This window comes from Eretmochelys imbricata, chromosome 6 (genome assembly GCF_965152235.1).
Source record: "Eretmochelys imbricata isolate rEreImb1 chromosome 6, rEreImb1.hap1, whole genome shotgun sequence".
NCBI classification, from domain to species: Eukaryota; Metazoa; Chordata; order Testudines; family Cheloniidae; genus Eretmochelys; species Eretmochelys imbricata.
In genome coordinates, this window is record NC_135577.1 from 90223745 (window position 1) to 90241330 (window position 17586).

General features: G+C 48.2%; 1 protein-coding gene across 3 annotated transcripts in view; it reads right to left on the bottom strand.

The window, feature by feature from the left end:
- AREL1 (apoptosis resistant E3 ubiquitin protein ligase 1) overlaps positions 1 to 17586 on the bottom strand; it is a 57776-nt gene that overhangs the window by 15117 nt on the left and 25073 nt on the right. For 2 of the 3 annotated variants that reach the window (XM_077819133.1, XM_077819135.1), the window contains one exon: positions 14303 to 17553. The exons of the other annotated variant lie outside the window; for it this stretch is intronic. In XM_077819133.1, the coding sequence (XP_077675259.1) occupies positions 17451 to 17553 (103 nt within the window). In that variant the 3' untranslated portion in view covers positions 14303 to 17450. Of the gene's footprint in view, positions 1 to 14302; positions 17554 to 17586 lie in introns of those variants that run through there. 3 annotated transcript variants of the gene reach the window in all.

A 17586-nucleotide genomic window follows, 5' to 3' on the forward strand; every position in this document is an offset into this window, starting at 1 on the left:
ACCGCAAGGGGGCTGCAGGTCTCCCTCAGGCCAAGGCCAATCAGTTGCATGGAGCCCGCTCAGATCACCGCAGCAGTTGCGACCACTCTAAACACCAAGCGGCAGATGGAGAGAACCTGCCATAAAGCACTTTAATGGAGATGGGAAAGGAAGCTGTGCCTAAATCAGAAGGGTCTCCAGACCGTGCGATTCCCTTCTGAACTGTGCAGTGCACCCAGAGAGCACAGAGGTAGCTGGGGCCGGCCCCTAAATATCTGCACTGGCCTGGAGGTTCTTTCTGAGTGACTAACACTCTGCAGCTGGACAAGAGAGTGAATTAACATGCTGTTTATGCCCTCCATCCAGGTTCTGAATAAACAGAGGCAGCCAGGGGTGAATCTCTCCCCTCATGGGGCCTGGTCCTTTTGGTTTGAGGACAGTTCCTCAAGGAACTTCCCAATATGGACCATGAAGGACCAGCAGCTCCTTTGCCTGTCACATAACCAAAGATCTGCTCCTTCCTCAGCTCACCTGGACCAGCTCTAGTCTTTTCAGCCCTGCAGAGCTCCAAATTGGCCTGCTGGGTACTTACTTAGCTGCCTCTTCATTTATGGTCTTCTGTCACTAAAGCCAGTACTGTAATTGGTGCAAGGAGCTTCAGCTGGTGGGGAGGGCTCTCACAGAGCTGAACGCAGCAGCACCTCAGGCATGGGACAGGACTGAACGGACATCTATCCTCCTAAATCTTTATTCCCCATGGGCACAAGGAAATGCACTGAATACTCCCCCATCACTGTCAGTGAGGCCAGTGCCTCATGTTCAGACAGGCGGTGCCCTTACTCCTGGTCCCAAAAGTTTCAGAATCAGATGAAGTAGCAGAGACTCACTCCACACTCAGCCTGCAGCTGGACAAAGACATGTCCTAGTATGCAGCCTCCTTGGCTTTCAGCAAGCTCCAGTTTCATCCTCCCAGCCAGCAGAAAGAGACCAAAGTCTCCTCAGTCCTGCAGCCCAGCTCTGGGGAGCAGCTTGTTAGGGCATGTCCCCTCTGGTCTCTATCACTCATGTTATTTTGTTTTATGTGATGGATTATTTCACTACCCGATCTCCCTCTTGTTTGCACTGGAGGCTTCTGGAAATCCATCTGCCTTTCAGTGCTGCTTGCTACACCCCACTCCTTCCCTGACTGGGGCTCCTACTGAGATATCACAAGTATCACTTGTACACAAACATACAGAAGCCTCCTGATCAATGAGCATGCAAGCAGATGGGTGCCCTGACCCAGGGATGTGGTCAGGTGGGCACACTGCACCTTGGCCACTCTCACACCAACTGTATGAGGTTCAGGTTTATGCACAGCCAGAGAGGTCATGGGAAATAAGGCTCCAGTATTTTCACACTCCTCGTCCTCCACATCCTGCCTCCTCCCTGGCTAGAATGGAGGCAGTAGGGTGCTGTAGAGACCTTTCATGGGGGGCGGGGGGAAAGAGGAGGAGGCAGAACCATTCCAGAGCCCCTGGAACTAACACAATCTGTTCCTCAGCCTTTCGAAATCTGGCCCCCTGGCTTTTCCAGGTTGAGGGAGGGGCCCCTACAGATCTGTTTGTGCTGTTCCTCCTAATGGGGTGTTGTGTAACACAGGGGGAAGTGACTGCAATAGGGACCCCGGCTGAGAACAGAGCCTTTAATCCTGTGGCCCAGAGGGAATTTGGAAAAAATACCTACATCTGTTATATTGAATTAGGCTCATGGCTCTGAGGCTGACAGCTGACCCTGGCTGTTCGTGATGCCAAGACAGAGTCCCTGCCAAACAGTGCCAGGGTGAATTACCATGACTGATTGGAGAGCGAAAAGGCAGCCAGGAAGAGCTGGAGAAGGAGCACACTCTGCCCAGCACCCTGGAGAATAGAGAAAGTCAAACCATAGACAACCTCAGAGCAGCCACGGTTAGTGCTTTGCGCTCTGCCATGTCAGACCCAGCTCCATCCCCACCACAGCCAAACATAAAGAACTCTGACCTCTGTGCAGCCATGCTGGCAGGAGAGAGAAAGGTGAAGAAAAAGTGAGGAACACTAGTTGAAGGGATGGGGATGCACGTGAATAGTGTGGGAGAGGAAAGGAGAGGGAGCAGGTCTTTTGGGCAGCAGTAACCAGTGAGCTGTGAACCCGTGCTATAGGGGCCCCCTTGAAAAAATCACTGTGGAGTATGGGACACAAATAAACAAAGTGAAAATGGTGAAGAGACAGAGAAGAAAGTGATAAGAGGGGCTCCCCACCAGGTATACCAAAGAGGAAATTTAGAGAGGGGGGGCTCCTTACCTTTCCAAGCCTATGAGACATTTCTACACTGCACATCCTGCAGGTCAATGGGGGACAATGTCTGCTGACCCTAACTGCAACAACCCCTCCCCAGAAGGGGACACAGATGGCAAGGCACTTTTAGAATGATAAACTCTCACCCTTCCATGTGCCTTTCATCCCGAAGGATTGCAAACCACTTTACAAACCATACATACAGGGATTATTCACTCACCACTGAAATACAGCCTCTTCTGGGGTGCGGTGTAGCAGCTGTTTCACAGCACATAGCAACACTACACAAAAGGCAGGTTGTGAAGGCAAACACCATGTCCAGTAGAAACTGCAGGGGGGGACAGAATGAAACTGCCCAAATTTGGCCAAGACTCAGCTTAATACCTAGACACTTTGGAAATGTGCCAAGGATTCCTGAATGACCACAGTCAGGATCTACATTTAGTCACTCATTCAAAAGATAGCACCTCCAGCAGCACACTGGGCATAAGCCTGGGACACTAGGTCAGAGAGGACAGTGCCTGCTATTGTGTTGCCCACACATCTTTCAGCACAGCACCCCTTACCATAGCATTGGGGTATTGGGGTCAGTACTTTCTCAGAGAGGAGAGTGCCCCTTACTGAGTCACCAGCACCACTTCCTGAAGCACCTAGTTGTTTCTTAGCAGTGTTAAACTGGCCCAACCCTGATTAGCATGAGAGATCTGATGGGATCGAAGTACAAGATGGCCAGTTTTGGCTTTCTTCTTTCTACCTAAGAACACTGGAATTCCTATACCAGCCCAGCCCAAAACTCCTCTAGCCTAATATCCTGTATCTGACAGTGGCCAGTATCAGATGCTTCACAGATTCACAGAATTTAAGGCCAGAAGGGACCATTAGATGATCAGATCTAACCTCCTGTATAGCATAGGCCACTCATTACATTTCACCCAGACATACCTCTGTTGAGCCCGATGACTTTAGTCTACGGTATTTCAGTAGAAGGTGAAATAAAATGGCAGAGGAAGTTTCATCCTCCCATCAGAAAGGCTGGCCTATGCTGTGAAGCAGGACGGGTTTTTTTTGGTTGGGGTTTGCGTTGAATCCTATTTAATGTAACTGTAGCTGTTGTCATTATCCACGTAAATGTCACACCTTTTTAATCCTGCTAAGCTCTTGGCCTCAGTGCTGTTAGACTGTGGAACTCATTGCTACAGGCTCATTGTGGGAAAGGGTATTTTCCTTGGATCAGGTTTAAACTTGCTGCCTGTCTAATTTATTGTGCTCTTGCTCTTGCATCACAGACAGGGGCACCTGATTTACCTTCTTTGTACTGTTCACTATTTTGCATACTTCTATCCTATCCCTCTCTTTGTCTCTTCTCTAAATAGCAACAACCTCTCCTCAGATTAAAATCTTTCCAGGCCTGCACCTATTCTTGTTACCTATTTTAGAAGCCCCACCCCCTCTATGTTTGCTATAATCCTTATAAGATGACCAGGGTTGAGAATGCACCGCTGAGTCTCAGCAAGGGCAATAATAAGAGAAACACGCAACTGAAAATCGAACCACCAAACTCCTTCTAGCCTGCACACTGTTGCCCCCTGGTTCTGTGAGGAGCTCCTGGGTCCAAAATTACTGTTCCCACTGTAACCTGTCACCTCCCACTAGCTGGTGTTAGCTGTCTGAGCTGGTGTCTCTCCCTCTGTTCTTCAGATTGTCTAAGACCAGATCTGTCAAGGTCAGAGTCCTGGGCCTGTGGACAGCATGGCAGCACCAAGTGATTTACATCTCACTAATATTCCTGGTATGCAGCTCCACTGAAAATCTGTCACTTCTCACTTAAATCACAACTGTTCTCAGCCCAGGAAGAGGACAATTAGAAAGGGCTCAGGAATATCGGGGCCCACTCAGACACACATACTTTGGAATCTGGGGCACTATCTTCTTCCAAAGCTTGGGGATGCTAAAGTTACTTACAGTAAATGCGCTGGATCAGATAGGTCACACCTTTTGTATTCGAGGAAGCTGTAGCATATGAGGGCAGGAAGGGTTAGACACCAACAGAGTTGGTATACTAGCTGCTTCAGAACAACAGGTCTGTGGTTGGCAGCAGGGCAGAATGGGATCAGGTCCAACTTTGGCTATGGTGAGGAGGCATCCTCTGGTGCCCAGTTCCCTATGCTTGGCTCCTTACAATTCCTTGACCTGCAATGCTCAAATGGCCTCTTCTGTGGCTCCAAAATCAAATGCCTTCAATCCTTATTGTCTTCTAAAATGCTGACACTGTCTCGTGTTGGTGGAATATTTCACCTCCTACGCACCTAATCAGTTGAGCTTTCCTGGCTGATTGGATTAAATTCCTTCTTCCGCCCCAAACTAGTGACCAGCCTGTGCCTTGAAGCCTGAGGAATCGTTTTCATCTGGTTAGAATTACTGCGGATACTATTTATTTACATGACATTCTAAATTTTTAAAAATAATTACTAAAGCTATTTTCCTTCAGCAAAATGGGGCAAAATTTTCCACAGGTTAACTGTATATTGTGCAAAGATAATTTCCTTTTGATGCATTTTAAATTTGTTCAGCTAGAAACAGAGGGGTTTATGTAAAAGGGGACTGTGCTGGAACAGGGTGTACTTCTGCTAGAGTCACTCTTCTCTAGATTGGGGGTAAGAAACCAAGCATGAATGTCTACCAATTCAAGAACTCTATTAAAAGGGAAATAGCCAATAACCAATCCTTCCAAAAGAATGAACTACACCACCTCAAGTCAAAAAGAAAAGGAGTACTTGTGGCACCTTAGAGACTAACCAATTTATTTGAGCATGAGCTTTCGTGAGCTGCATCTGATGAAGTGAGCTGTAGCTCACGAAAGCTCATGCTCAAATAAATTGGTTAGTCTCTAAGGTGCCACAAGTACTCCTTTTCTTTTTGCGAATACAGACTAACACGGCTGTTACTCTGAAACCTGTCTTCTCAAGTCAATCACAGGTGGCCCTCTGGTGGTCAAGCTGCTGCAATGGGAGCTTCTCCGTGAGACGTGAAATGATATGCTATGATCCTTTGGCCAAAAAGTTTGCCCACCCCTGCCCTAGAGGGCCACATCTGGGTATGGAAATTGTATGGCAGGCCATGAATGCTCACGAAAATTGGGGCTGGGGTTCAGGGCGGGAGAGGGCTCTAGCTGGGGGTGTGGGCTCCAGGATGGGGCCAGAAATGAGGAGTTCAGAGTGCGAGAGGTGGCTCCGGGTTGGAGTGGGGTGTGTGTGTGAGGGTTCCAGCTGGAGGTGCAGGCTCTGGGGTGGGGCTGGGAATGATGGGTTTGGGGTGCAAGAGGGTGCTCTGGGCTGGGATTTAGGGGTTCAGAGGGCAGGAGGGGGATCAGGGCTGGGGCACGGGGCAGGGTCCCAGGGCAGTGGCTCAGGGGTGCGGGCTCCAGGCAGCGCTTACCTCAAGCAGCTCCCAAAAGCAGCAGCATGTCCCCACTCTGGCTCCTACACGGAGGTGGGGCCAGGCGGCTCTGCTGTGTGTTGCCCCGTCTGCAGATGCTGCCTGTGGTGCGGAGCCCCCTGGCTAGCCCTACGCATAGAAGCTGGAGAGGGAACATGCCGCTGCTTCCAGAAGCTGCATGGAGCGGCCCCCGACCCTGCTCCCCAGCTGGAGCGCCAGAGTGGGGCAAGCCTCACACCCCCCCCAGCAGGAGCTTGAGGGCTGGATTAAAATGGCTGGTGGGCCGTAGTTTGGCCACCCCTGCTTTAGGGGATATTACTACCACTCCTTTCTTGCATCCCCTTTTGGCCATCCTTCTGCTCACTGCTGCATTCTTTCTCGAGGCAGGATAGCTTGATAACATCAGCTGCAAAAATCTCAGATTCAGGACTGTTATAAACAGGATGGTGATTAATTGCTCTCTATTTCCACTGAAATTAGGACAAGAAGTAATCAGCTTAATCTGCAGCAAGGGAGATTTAAATGAAATATTAGGGAAATTTTTCTAACTATAAGAATAGTTAAATACTGGAATAGGTTATAGGGGAGGTTGTAGAATCCTCGTCATTCACAGTGTTTAGGAACAGGTTAGACAAACACCTGACGGGTATGGTCCAGGTATGGGCCCTCAGCACAGGGGAATAGAGCTCTTAATTTGGTAGACATTCATGCTCAGTGTCCTGCATTTCTAGGATTCTATTGTGCCGTCAGGGAAGGAAGTGTGTCAAAGTGGAGAAGTTAGAGTACCAAGGCACAAACTTTCCACTGTTGTGCTGAAAGTCACTTTAGAAGAGGCTGAATCGTTACTAGGAGAATCTCTTGTTGTCCCTGTCCCCTAAGCTTTAAAATCATCTTCAACTCAGCTCTTGCATGTTAATACTAGTATGACCTGTACTAACTAAAGGCCGCAAAATTATGAATTACTACTATTCAAGAATTATCCAGGCATCAAGGTTTTTTAGATGAGATAGGACAGAGACCTGAGAGAATAAAAATTCAAGGTCTAATGGCAAGGTTTTGCCAGATTTTCCAAAGTTTGCTTAACTGAGGTTTGTATTATACCTTTTCAACAGACCACAAAGCCTCAGAGACCTAGTCATAGACCGGGCGACCCCACTGGGCTAGACACTCTACAAAAAGAATAAGAAGATGGTCCCTGCCCCAAAGTGCTTACACTCTTAAGACTAAAGCAAGCTACAAAGAGATGGGTACCAGAGGTGGATTAGGGATTTTTGGGGTCCTGGACCTTAGCAAGAGAGGGTCTCCCCCCATCCCTTCTGCCTGCAGTCACTCCTGCCAAGGAACGGGATCAGGGCGCTTGTCTGGCTCTGCCCACCCGGCACTCCTGGCGGGGAGCAGGGGAAGCCCCCATGTCTCGACCCCACTCCCCGACAGGAGTGCCGAGGGTGCGGGGGAAGCCTCCGCACCCTGACCCTGCTCCCCAGCATGAGCACCGGGTGGGCGGACAGAGCGGGTCGGGGCGCCAGGGCACCCGTTTTTCCAGGGGCGCCTGGGTACAGGCCCCATTGGCCCATCCAATACTGATGGGTACAGACAGAAAATTGGGGGAGTACAAGGAAACAAGAAACTATACTGGTCACCATCAGAAGCTGCGGTCCCAGTATACCAGCAATCTAACCATAGATATGGGTTCTGTAGGCATCATGGCAAAAGAGGGTTTTGAAGGAGTATAATGAGATAGCTTTGAGGATGTTTATGGAGAGCTCCTCCCAAGCATGAGTGGCAGTATGGGAGAAAGCACTATGGTCCTTGTTTGAAAATTTAACAAGTAGGAGATGGAGGTTGGTATCATGGGTCAGCTGGAGGTGGGAGTCGAGGTTTCGATACTGACAGATGACAGGTAAGGTGGGGATAGGTCACGAAGGGGCTTGGAAAATGACGACAAGTAGGTTACATTTGATGCAATAGAGAAGGGGAACCAATGGAGGGATGCAAAGAGACAGGTGACACGGTGAAAGCAACAGAATGGGAAAGTGATCTTAGTAGCAGCATTCTAAATGGAAATGCGTGGGGCAAGACTGCAATTGTCAGGGCCAGAGAAAAGGATGTTGCAGCAATCAGGACACACGATGAGAATCTGGACAAATTTCAGTTCTGTGGATGGACAAGAAAGGCTGTATCTTAGAGAGATGTTCTTCTTCCATCAAAGCTGTCACCAAGTCTCACTGCTTCTCCCTTTATCGCTAGTGACTAGCAAACGGTGGTCCATATGGCATAAGGTCCATGAGGGTCCAGAGAGCTGGCTGAGAACAAAGGGAGCTTATAAAATCACATTTAAAGGTGCTAAAAAAAATAAATATTTTCCTAATATTAATTTCTAGTCTAGACAATTGCTATTATTGTCACAGGGCCATAAAGTATCTAGAAAGAAGAGACTGAGAATGGGAAGGGATGTGAGGTCAGGCAATGGTGGATTGGAGGAGACGTTGGCATGGGGGTGGGAAGGGGCCTGCTGATCACTTCAATCATACCTGCTGAGGGCAGCAGGCCACCAGGTTTTCACAAAGTAAATAGCAGGAAGGAGTCAGGGCCTTTTATGGGGAGGGTTGTGAGGACAGGGGCTTCCATAGATTTGAATAAGTACCTGAACATTAGGCTTCTGCTCTAAACAAACCCTGAGCATCTCACATTTGGGGTTTTCCCATTGCTTGTTTTACAGCCATTTAATTACTCCTGGGGGCATTCTGCACCAAAAAATTAAAAATTCTGCACCACAAAATTAAAAATTCTGTGCACAATATTTTAAAATTCTGCAAGTTTTATTTGTCAATAAATAAACAAATGCAGAGGCTCCAACATGGCAGTGGGGAGCACAGGCCACTGGGTACACAAAAGTGGGAGATCACCCTACAGCCTCCCCACCCCACATGGACTCAGTGGTGAGGCTGCACCCGACCTTGACACAGCACAAAACCTAAGCCTGCCCCAGAAATACCTTGGGGCCCTGCCCCTCTGCGCCAAGCACACCAGGTGTGGGGCAGGCAGGCTCAACCAGGCAGGATCCAAGTGTGGAAGGGGCTCAGTGTGGGGGGATCCACGTGTGGGGTGAGAGGATTCTGTGTGGGACAATCTGGGTGCAGGCAGCTCAGTGGGGGGTCTAGGTGTGACCTGGGGGGGGGATCTGGATGCACTGAGACTCGTTGGGGGGTGTTTTTTTCCAGATGCAGAGGCAATGGTACTCTGCAGGGACTTCCAGCTGAAAGTGGCTGGGGCTCAGTGGAGGGGTTTGGGTGTGGGGGGGCTCAGCAGGGAGGTCTGGGTGCTGGGGGAGTGGGACTTGGTGGGGTGATCTGTCTGGGTGCAGCTAGTTAGGGGTCAGTGGTGTGGGGGGCTCATCAGGGTGGAGGTTTAAGTGCAGGGAGCTCAGTAGGGGGTGGTCTGGGTTCAGGAGTGGATGCAGGGGGTCTCGGTATAAGGGGGCTCCAGATGCAAGGGTTGAGGTGCAATGGGGTGGAGTTTGGGTATGGAGGGCTAGGACGGTCCTGGGTATACGGGGTGAGGCTTGGTGAGGGTGTCTGGGTAGAGGAGATCCAGATGCATGGGGTTTGGGTATATGGAGGAGCAGTTCCCCGTACAGTGACCTCTCCCCCCACAGCTGAGGAGTGATGGGGTCAGGAAGCAGGGGAGGATACTGAGCTTGCTGCAGCTGTGGGAGGTTTCTGGGGGTGGGTCTGACACAGCCCCAGCCACTCCTTGCAGGGGAAGAGGAAGTCCCGTCCTTTCCTGCCTGCAGCCCAGCCAGGACTAGCAGCTGATCTGAGCTCAGGGTAGGAGCCACTGGCTGGGGTGTCCCCAGCCCTGTGGTAATCTACCTCTCCGCCGGCTCCTCCGGGTGCCTGAAACGATGTACCTGCGCAGCTTGGGAGTGGTGCATGACTGCTCTTGCAGCTTCCTTTTACTTCCCTGTCAGAAAGTCATTTTTCTGTGGAGAAACAAAGAAATCTGCGGGGGACATGAATTCTGTGCATGCACAGTGGAGCAAAATTCCCCCAGGAGTAGCATTTCTATAGCTCTTCTGTGTATTTTTTCGTCATTGTGACAAATGGCATGACCCACTGATGCATCAACACAATTCAGTCAGTGGAGCACAGGATGACAGCTATTTAGTCCACAAGGTCTTTAAGACCAGTCTAAAAAAAAAATATCAGTTTTGAGGTCTCTGTAAAATAAAAAATGTTAGTATGACAGAACCTGAAATTCACTGAACAGCTGTACCATCCTCCAGTTTATTTGGAGAGTTGTCTCTGGAGTGGGGAGGGAGAGAGAAGTCAGGTCGTGGCCACCAAAGATACAGCCAGAGATTCTCCTCCAAAGAACTGCCTCCATCTCGTCCTGGCCTCTACTGACATCTGAGAAAACTCTCCTGAGCAACATTAGGCCAATTCTAGCTTCTCATTGAGTTCAAGGACTCAGATTTCTTTGTTCACATTGTTTGACGCCTTACAAAAGAAGCAAAAGGCTGCCAAAGCTTTCTCCCTTGAGTTTGGATCCGGTGTGCAGTACCCCAAGACTCAGGCAATGGCATACTCCAAAGTTCCTAGCAGGTCCAGCACCTGGAAAATTCCAAGACCATCTTCAGCTACATTTTTTTTAAATGGAGATTTGTAATCAGTTAGGTCTGAAATGAGTAACACAATTAGCATGGTGACCCCTCCCATCTTACAATAAGATTGTAAACTCTTCAGAGCAGAGATAATGGCTTCTCATGTAACTGCACAGCACATTAGGGCCCAGAACCTATTGAGGAGGGGAAGGAGATAAATTAAAAAAAATTAAAAGTTTCTAATGGAAAACTCAAGATTCTGGCACAGAATTCTGCAGCAAAGGGTGGATTCCATGGCAAATTGAGCAGAATCTACCAGACTCTGCTTTCTAGTCTAACGGGTTTCCTTCTACAGGCCCCATAATCACATGCTGTCATAAAAATAAAGGGAAAGGTAACCACCTTTCTGTATACAGTGCTATAAAATCCCTCCTGGCCAGACGCAAAACCCTTTCACCTGTAAAGGGTTAAGAAGCTAAAATAACCTCACTGGCACCTGACCAAAATGACCAATAAGGGGACAAGATACTTTCAGATCAGGAGGGGGGGGGGGGAACAAAGGGTTCGTCTGTCTGTGTGATGCTTTTGCCAGGAACAAATCAGGAATGCAGTCTCAACTTCTGTTAGCTAGTAAGTAATCTAGCTAGAAATGCGTTAGATTTCCTTTTGTTTAATGACTGGTAAAATAAGCTGTGCTGGATGGAATGTATATTCCTGTTTTTGTGTCTTTTTGTAACTTAAAGTTTTGCCTAGAGGGATTCTCTATGTTTTGAATCTGATTACCCTGTAAGGTATTTACCATCCTGATTTTACAGAGATGATTCTTTTACCTTTTCTTTAATTAAAATTCTTCTTTTAAGAACCTGATTGATTTTTCATTGTTCTTAAGATGCAAGTGTTTGGGTCTGTGTTCACCTGTACCAATTGGTGAGGATTATCATCAAGCCTTCTCCAGGAAAGGGGGTGTAGGGCTTGGGGGGATATTTTGGGGGAAGACGTCTCCAAGTGGGTTCTTTCCCTGTTCTTTGTTTAACACGCTTGGTGGTGGCAGCATAGGGTTCAAGGACAAGGCAAAGTTTGTATCTTGGGGAAGTTTTTAACCTAAGCTGGTAAGAAAAATCTCAAGGGATCTTCCATGCAGGTCCCCATATCTGTACCCTAGAGTTCAGAGTGGGGAAGGAACCTTGACACATCCTCAGGAAAGGTAAGATGAGAGGCTCTCCCCCTTTACTTTCTTTCTGGCACAATGTCACAAAGAGATGGAAGCACAGCAGAGAAGATACAAACAGCATCATTAGGAGGTGGCACAGCTGCTGCCAGATTGATTGAAACCTGTCTTAATATATTATAAAAATCAGAAAAATCGCAGAATTGTAGGACTGGAAGGGACCTTGAGAGGTCATCTAGTCCTGTCACCTGCACTCATGGTGGGATTAAGTATTATCCACACCATCCCTGACAGGCACAGTTGCAAACTTTCATGCAGTAAATAAGCACCCCAACTTTTACAATAAGCCAAAAATCAATAATCCCATTTCAAAACAAAGCCAAAACAAGCCAATCCCTAAGAACCCCAACACACTATGTGACTAGATCCCCCCAGTGTGCAGTCTGGGACTGTGGTGGACCCACTGTGCACCCCTCTCTCTCCCCGTTGCCCCTGCTTGACCCCCTTTGCCAGGAGCTGATCAAAAAAAAGAAGCAACAAGCTACTAGCCAACAAGCAACTCACAAGCCAATTAAGCCAAAAGCAAGCCCAATTTCCATGCTTTTTTCATGGGTTTGGCATGTCTGCTGACAGGTGTTTGCCTAACCTGCTCTTAAAAATCTCCAGTGGAGATTCCACAACCTTCCTGGGTAATTTATTCCAGTGCTTAACCACCCTAACAGTTAGGAAATTTTTCCTAATGTCCAACCTAAACTGCCCTTGCTGCAGTTTAAGCCCATTGCTTCTTGTCCTATCCTCAGAGATGAAGCAGAATAATTTTTCTCCCTCCTCCTTGTAACAACCTTTTATATAGTGAGAATCCCCCAAAGCAGCACCTCCCTGAACCAGTCTCTCCCTTAGTACGGCTGAAAAAACTCCTGATGCCTTGTGAGTGCTTTGTGCTTCTAGTGCTGCAGACAAAACTTAGGAGGGGGAGAGAATGCTGCAGACAATGCAGTTCCCAAGCAGCACATTCACTCTTTAGCATACCAGGCCAAGGGGCTGTGTGTGTGTGTACAGTCAGGGAGCCTGCAGTATTTCCCTTTGTGCAGCTGCCTGTAGGCACAAAGAACACAGGCTAGTGCGTGCAGAACTTGTGAGATGCATGCATAGCTAGAACGTCTCCTGGCCCTGTCCCAGGTCCAGGCAAACTCACAGATGCTGGGATGAACCGAGGTTGCAGACCTGGCTATATAGGTCACTGGCACCATTCCATCTCCATGACATCAGAAGGAATTGGTGAACAAGACAATGGAGATGGCCAGATGACATCACACCACCTGCTGCAAAGAGGGGCAGAAACTTTAGAACCTACTTCATGCTAAAATAATTCAGACTGCTGCTCCCTTTCCTTCATGTTCAGCCAAACAGGTAGTGTTTCAAAAAGCTCTTCCCTCTACCTTGATCCTTTCGCATGGTCACACTAGTTATGATGCATGTGGCTTGCTGATGTGCTTGTCTGGAACAGGAACACAGTCACTGCTGGAAATCATTTTGATCGTTCCACAGGGGGTATCCGGCTATTTACCCACTTTTGAGAGCCCTGATCGAACACCATGAACCCCAGATTTATCCACTTTAAGGGGATACTGTGACTCAGTCTCTCTAGGTTCTCCATGGCACCCGTCACTGCAGTAACTGAGCTCAGATCTCTCTGAACCAGACAAAATGAGAGCTTGCTCCTGTCGAAGGCTGCCAGATGGAACTCTGTCGTGCAATGCTACAGCTGGGACTTGGGGATCCACACCTTCTGCTCACACACTATCCAGCAGCCAGCACTCGCTCACAGCTTAAAAGGCAAATATTGGCCAAAGTCAGAGAAGGGAATGCCGATTTCATTACACATTAGGATACCTGCCAGCACGTAGTAGGACTTATACAAACCATCAGAGCTATACCTACCAGAGAAGGGGGAAGAACTCAACCAAAGCCTTTGGGCTGATTCCAAAATACACTTTGACAGCATTACATCCAGCAATACTGATGTCAGAAGCCCACAAGGCAGTTGCCACAGAATCCACTCCCTCCATAATCTTTTCATTTTTCTAGTTATGTTTCTAGTTCTTATAGTTGACAAGAAAAATCTTCCAAACATGAACATAATGACAAATATAGTGCTGTTAATCTTAGCCTGCAGACAGCCTGAAAACAACACTCAGATTCATGGTAAAGGAATGTTGACCCTGAGGCCTAATAGTAAACATTTTGTCTACTGTTAACTATTTAATTGATCATTTAGAAGAAACCTCCAGATGCTAAGTTTATATCCCACATTCCAAAATGGCCACAACTTCCCAGGTGCCATAAACTCCAACTGTCCACCCTTCCAACTAAAACCTCCAGCTTCTCCCCTGACAACTTCTACAATGCAGCTAAGCAAATTCAGTGCAAATACTAGCAGCACAAAATATAATGAAATGCATTTATATAAAAATTAACTCAGAAGCTGACCCTATTATTCATTTGTATAGTAAGTTTACTAAAAATCTCATTTCTGGATTTACCAGAAGGTGCTGCAGAATTTCCAGCCTGCTGCCCTGAAGCACCACAGAAGCCAGCTAGTCTTGCTGCAGAATTCAGTTCAATTTCCAGGTCCTTGATTTAGTCAGTCCTACCAGAAATCAGAGGGATGGGTGAGATGCCCTGCCCAATCCTGGGGACAGACTTGGTGAGAAACTAGAAGATCTGAAGAGGACTCTTCACCACTAAGGCTAACCAGTTTAGGTCATCTCCATGCCTCTCAGGAACAACTCCAAACCAAGACAGCATTTTTAAAATATTTTATTTATTATACAAACTATTTACAAAATCCATGGGCTTCCAGAACCTGCTGAACTCCACTTAGAACTTGCCAGCTAGAACTGGGGCCTGGCCTCTCTCTCTTAGTCTCTGGTTTCTAAAACATGCAACATAACTCTCAAATACAGGCAGAGGACAGGCCCTGTGAGGTCCACGGCAGCTCCAGAGAGTGAGGAATCTGTCTGAGATAGTACCATGCATCAAAAACTTTCTACTGAAGCGCCTCAATTAGGTGGGAATATTTAAGGGACCAACTAAAATAAGGAGCCTCTGCAGCAGAAAACATACAGTACAGGTGACCACAGTGCATTCCGTACCTTGCCCCCACACTGGTGTCATTGTAAGGGCAGCATATAAGGTGAATGTGTTGGGAAGAGGAAGGAAGAGATTTAGGGACAAAGAGGCTCTACCGCTGAAGTGGTGGAGCCCTGGGGGAAATGGGACCAGCTAACAGCTTATGGAAACAATAAAGAAAGGTTATCAAATAAGAACTAACAGCATCCACCACAGTTCTGACTGCACTTGTGTTGAAAGAAAATCCTTGGCATCTGTATAACTGCAGAGAGGCGAGGGGTGCTGGCTGTCCCACAGTGAGGATTAGGGAGCTGTTTCAAGCAGATGAAGCTACTCGGTGTTCAGCCTCTCAGTCCTCAATGTGAAAACAGTCCAGCTCTAGAGAAAGAGGGAGAGGATTCCTGAGGAAGATGTCATTGGCAGAATAAGCCTATAACCACAAGGTTCGAAAGGCCCTTGCCAGGCCAAAGAACAAGACATAAGATTGCAATGAGGGAACAGCACCACGCTGCGCCTCCCCAACCAACAGGAGTTGAGCGGAGGAACACCGCCACCTTCTTTTGGTCCCTAGGGAGAGCAGTGAATGGGTGGAACAGTATACCAGAGCCCCAACTGCACTGACCATAGAAGCCATCCAGAGTGCAAATAAGTTGGAACCCCAGAAGAGGTCAGAACCTTACAAAAAGGGAGCCTGTTTTAAAAAAGGGACAAATCAGCCACTGCTAAAGTGATCAGTCAGGGATGAACTGCACCAGCTGTTTAGCAGGCTGTCTCCCAGCACTTCAGTGCCTGAGAGGGAATAAACCCACAAGACTGAGAAATCCCAATGAGCCATGACAATGCTTGGAGTTCCAGCTGGTTTGGGCACCACAATGGCTTATACGTCTGTAAAGATGTGATGCACATGCTCCCTAAGAATGGTTAAGACACTGCTTTAATAAAAAAGACATTTTTCTATAATGTTTCCCAAGATTCCTAACGTATTTAGTAAGTTGTATTGGAAAAGTGAAGAGCCAACTTAAAAGCCATACCTCACAAGTCCTGCCCAGTTCAGGGCAGCTCCAGCTCCAGCAGAATGAAGGGACTGAGGGTGATGGCACAATTTTTTGTTTTATCTATTTTTCTAAAATTAGCTCTTGGGAGAGATGCTAGATTGAAATCCCAACCCAGGATCCTGAATCCTCTTCATTCCAGTGACTGCACTCAGCACAGGCAGTGCAGGTTCTTCTCACACACCAACCACTCACCAATGTGCTTCCACTCTTGACCTGAAGAGATGCACTTTAAGGGCAAGTTGGGAGTTCAATTATCTGTTCAGATTTTGGCCTCACTGTTGAAACTGGAAAGATTGCCAGCCAGGATCCTTGACTCCTCACCCCTTTACTTCGCTGGGATGAGAGGAGCTGAGCAGACAGTCAGAGGTAACAGAACCTGATAGTTATAAATTTGCTGCTCATAACTGTCTCCCAAACTGTAATCTGGACAATGTTAGTGCAACATGCCACCTGGTGGGCTACTCAGTCTCTGTCTGTGAGACGCTCCAGTTTCGTACCCTGTCTGCTGGAAAGCCAGCAACACTAGAAGGAACAGCAAGGAACAGTGCTCAGGGAGAGAACAGCAGAGGATTGGGAGGAGAGAAGGCCAGCTGCTCTCCAGGCACCAACACCCCTTTGGGAAACACTCTCCTCTTCCTCCAGCATACTTCAGGCAGTGCCTCCTGCTGCCATGTGATAGAGGTAGAAGCCAAGACCCTGTGGAATGTCAGGGGCTGAGGTACTGGATTCTGTCCAATACCATTACCCCAACTGTAATTCTGAAGCCCACTGCACACAGTAGTAGCTGCCTGCTGGCCAGCTGGCCTATCGCATACTACATACGTGCCATAAAGGTGAACGTTGGAGAGGCTTTTGTGCTCAGCATTGAGGGCTCACACTCTCATACCCATCCCCTCTCCTGAGGAAGGGAAAGGAAGGGAAAGGGTGTGGGACAGCTTCCTGTGTAACTTTAGGACCACCATCAGAAACATTCACTGAAGGAGAATCTCCTCTTCCAGCTTAGTAGCAGAGGCCTGTACCAGCCACTGTCAGTACAGAAGGACGCTCCTGCTGCCAGCCCTTGGCGGAGGTAGTACAGTGTCACTGCCTGGGCCAGCGCTTGTGCCCTAAAGAGAGAGCGTTCCTTTGGGTTGCTCTCTCTAGCAGATGCTGCTCTCCCTCCTCTCCAGCAAGGCAAGAAATGGCAGCTTCCAGTGCAAGTGAGAGGAAGAGAACTGGAAGCCCTAATGGGTCAGGGACTGAATAGGAAAACAAGCCTGTGCCCTTCTGAGACATGCAATACAGGGGGAGTTACATAAGCTACAGGGGAGCATCAGCAGAAGGACCTGAGCCAAAGCATGGAAAGGTGTTAAGGCTTCCCACATGCCAGATCTCCAAAAGAGCTTCAAGCTGGTCCTCGCCCAAAACAGCTACAGTACTGGCTGCTACATAGACGTCCTCCTGTGCCACACTGCAACTCCTGCTCACGGACTCTCTCCCCTTCCAGAGGGACAAAGGCACAGAGTCCTGGGAAATCCCAGTGCCACACCACCCTGACAAATGTACCACAGTTCTTTTGCCGTACCACTCTGAACTGAGATGGAAGCAAGGGGAGAGTGTGAGGCGAGCTCTTGGTGATGTACTCTGGACACGGAAAGACCACACGACAGTCCTCTTTGCACAGAGTCTGTGCTCTGTCTCCATTGCTCTGTGAAGAGAAGAATGAGCAGTGGACACAAGCTACGCCTTGCCCTGAAGAGCCAGGAAGCTGGGATGGGAAAGGGAATCACAGCATGCCAAAGCCCTCACATCCCTCGCTGATGGCCAGCTGCAGCATCTTGTGCACCTCTTCATAAGAGTCATAAGTCGGGAGGCACAGCTGGTTAAAACTGAAAAAAGAAAAATAATTAATACGCACCACT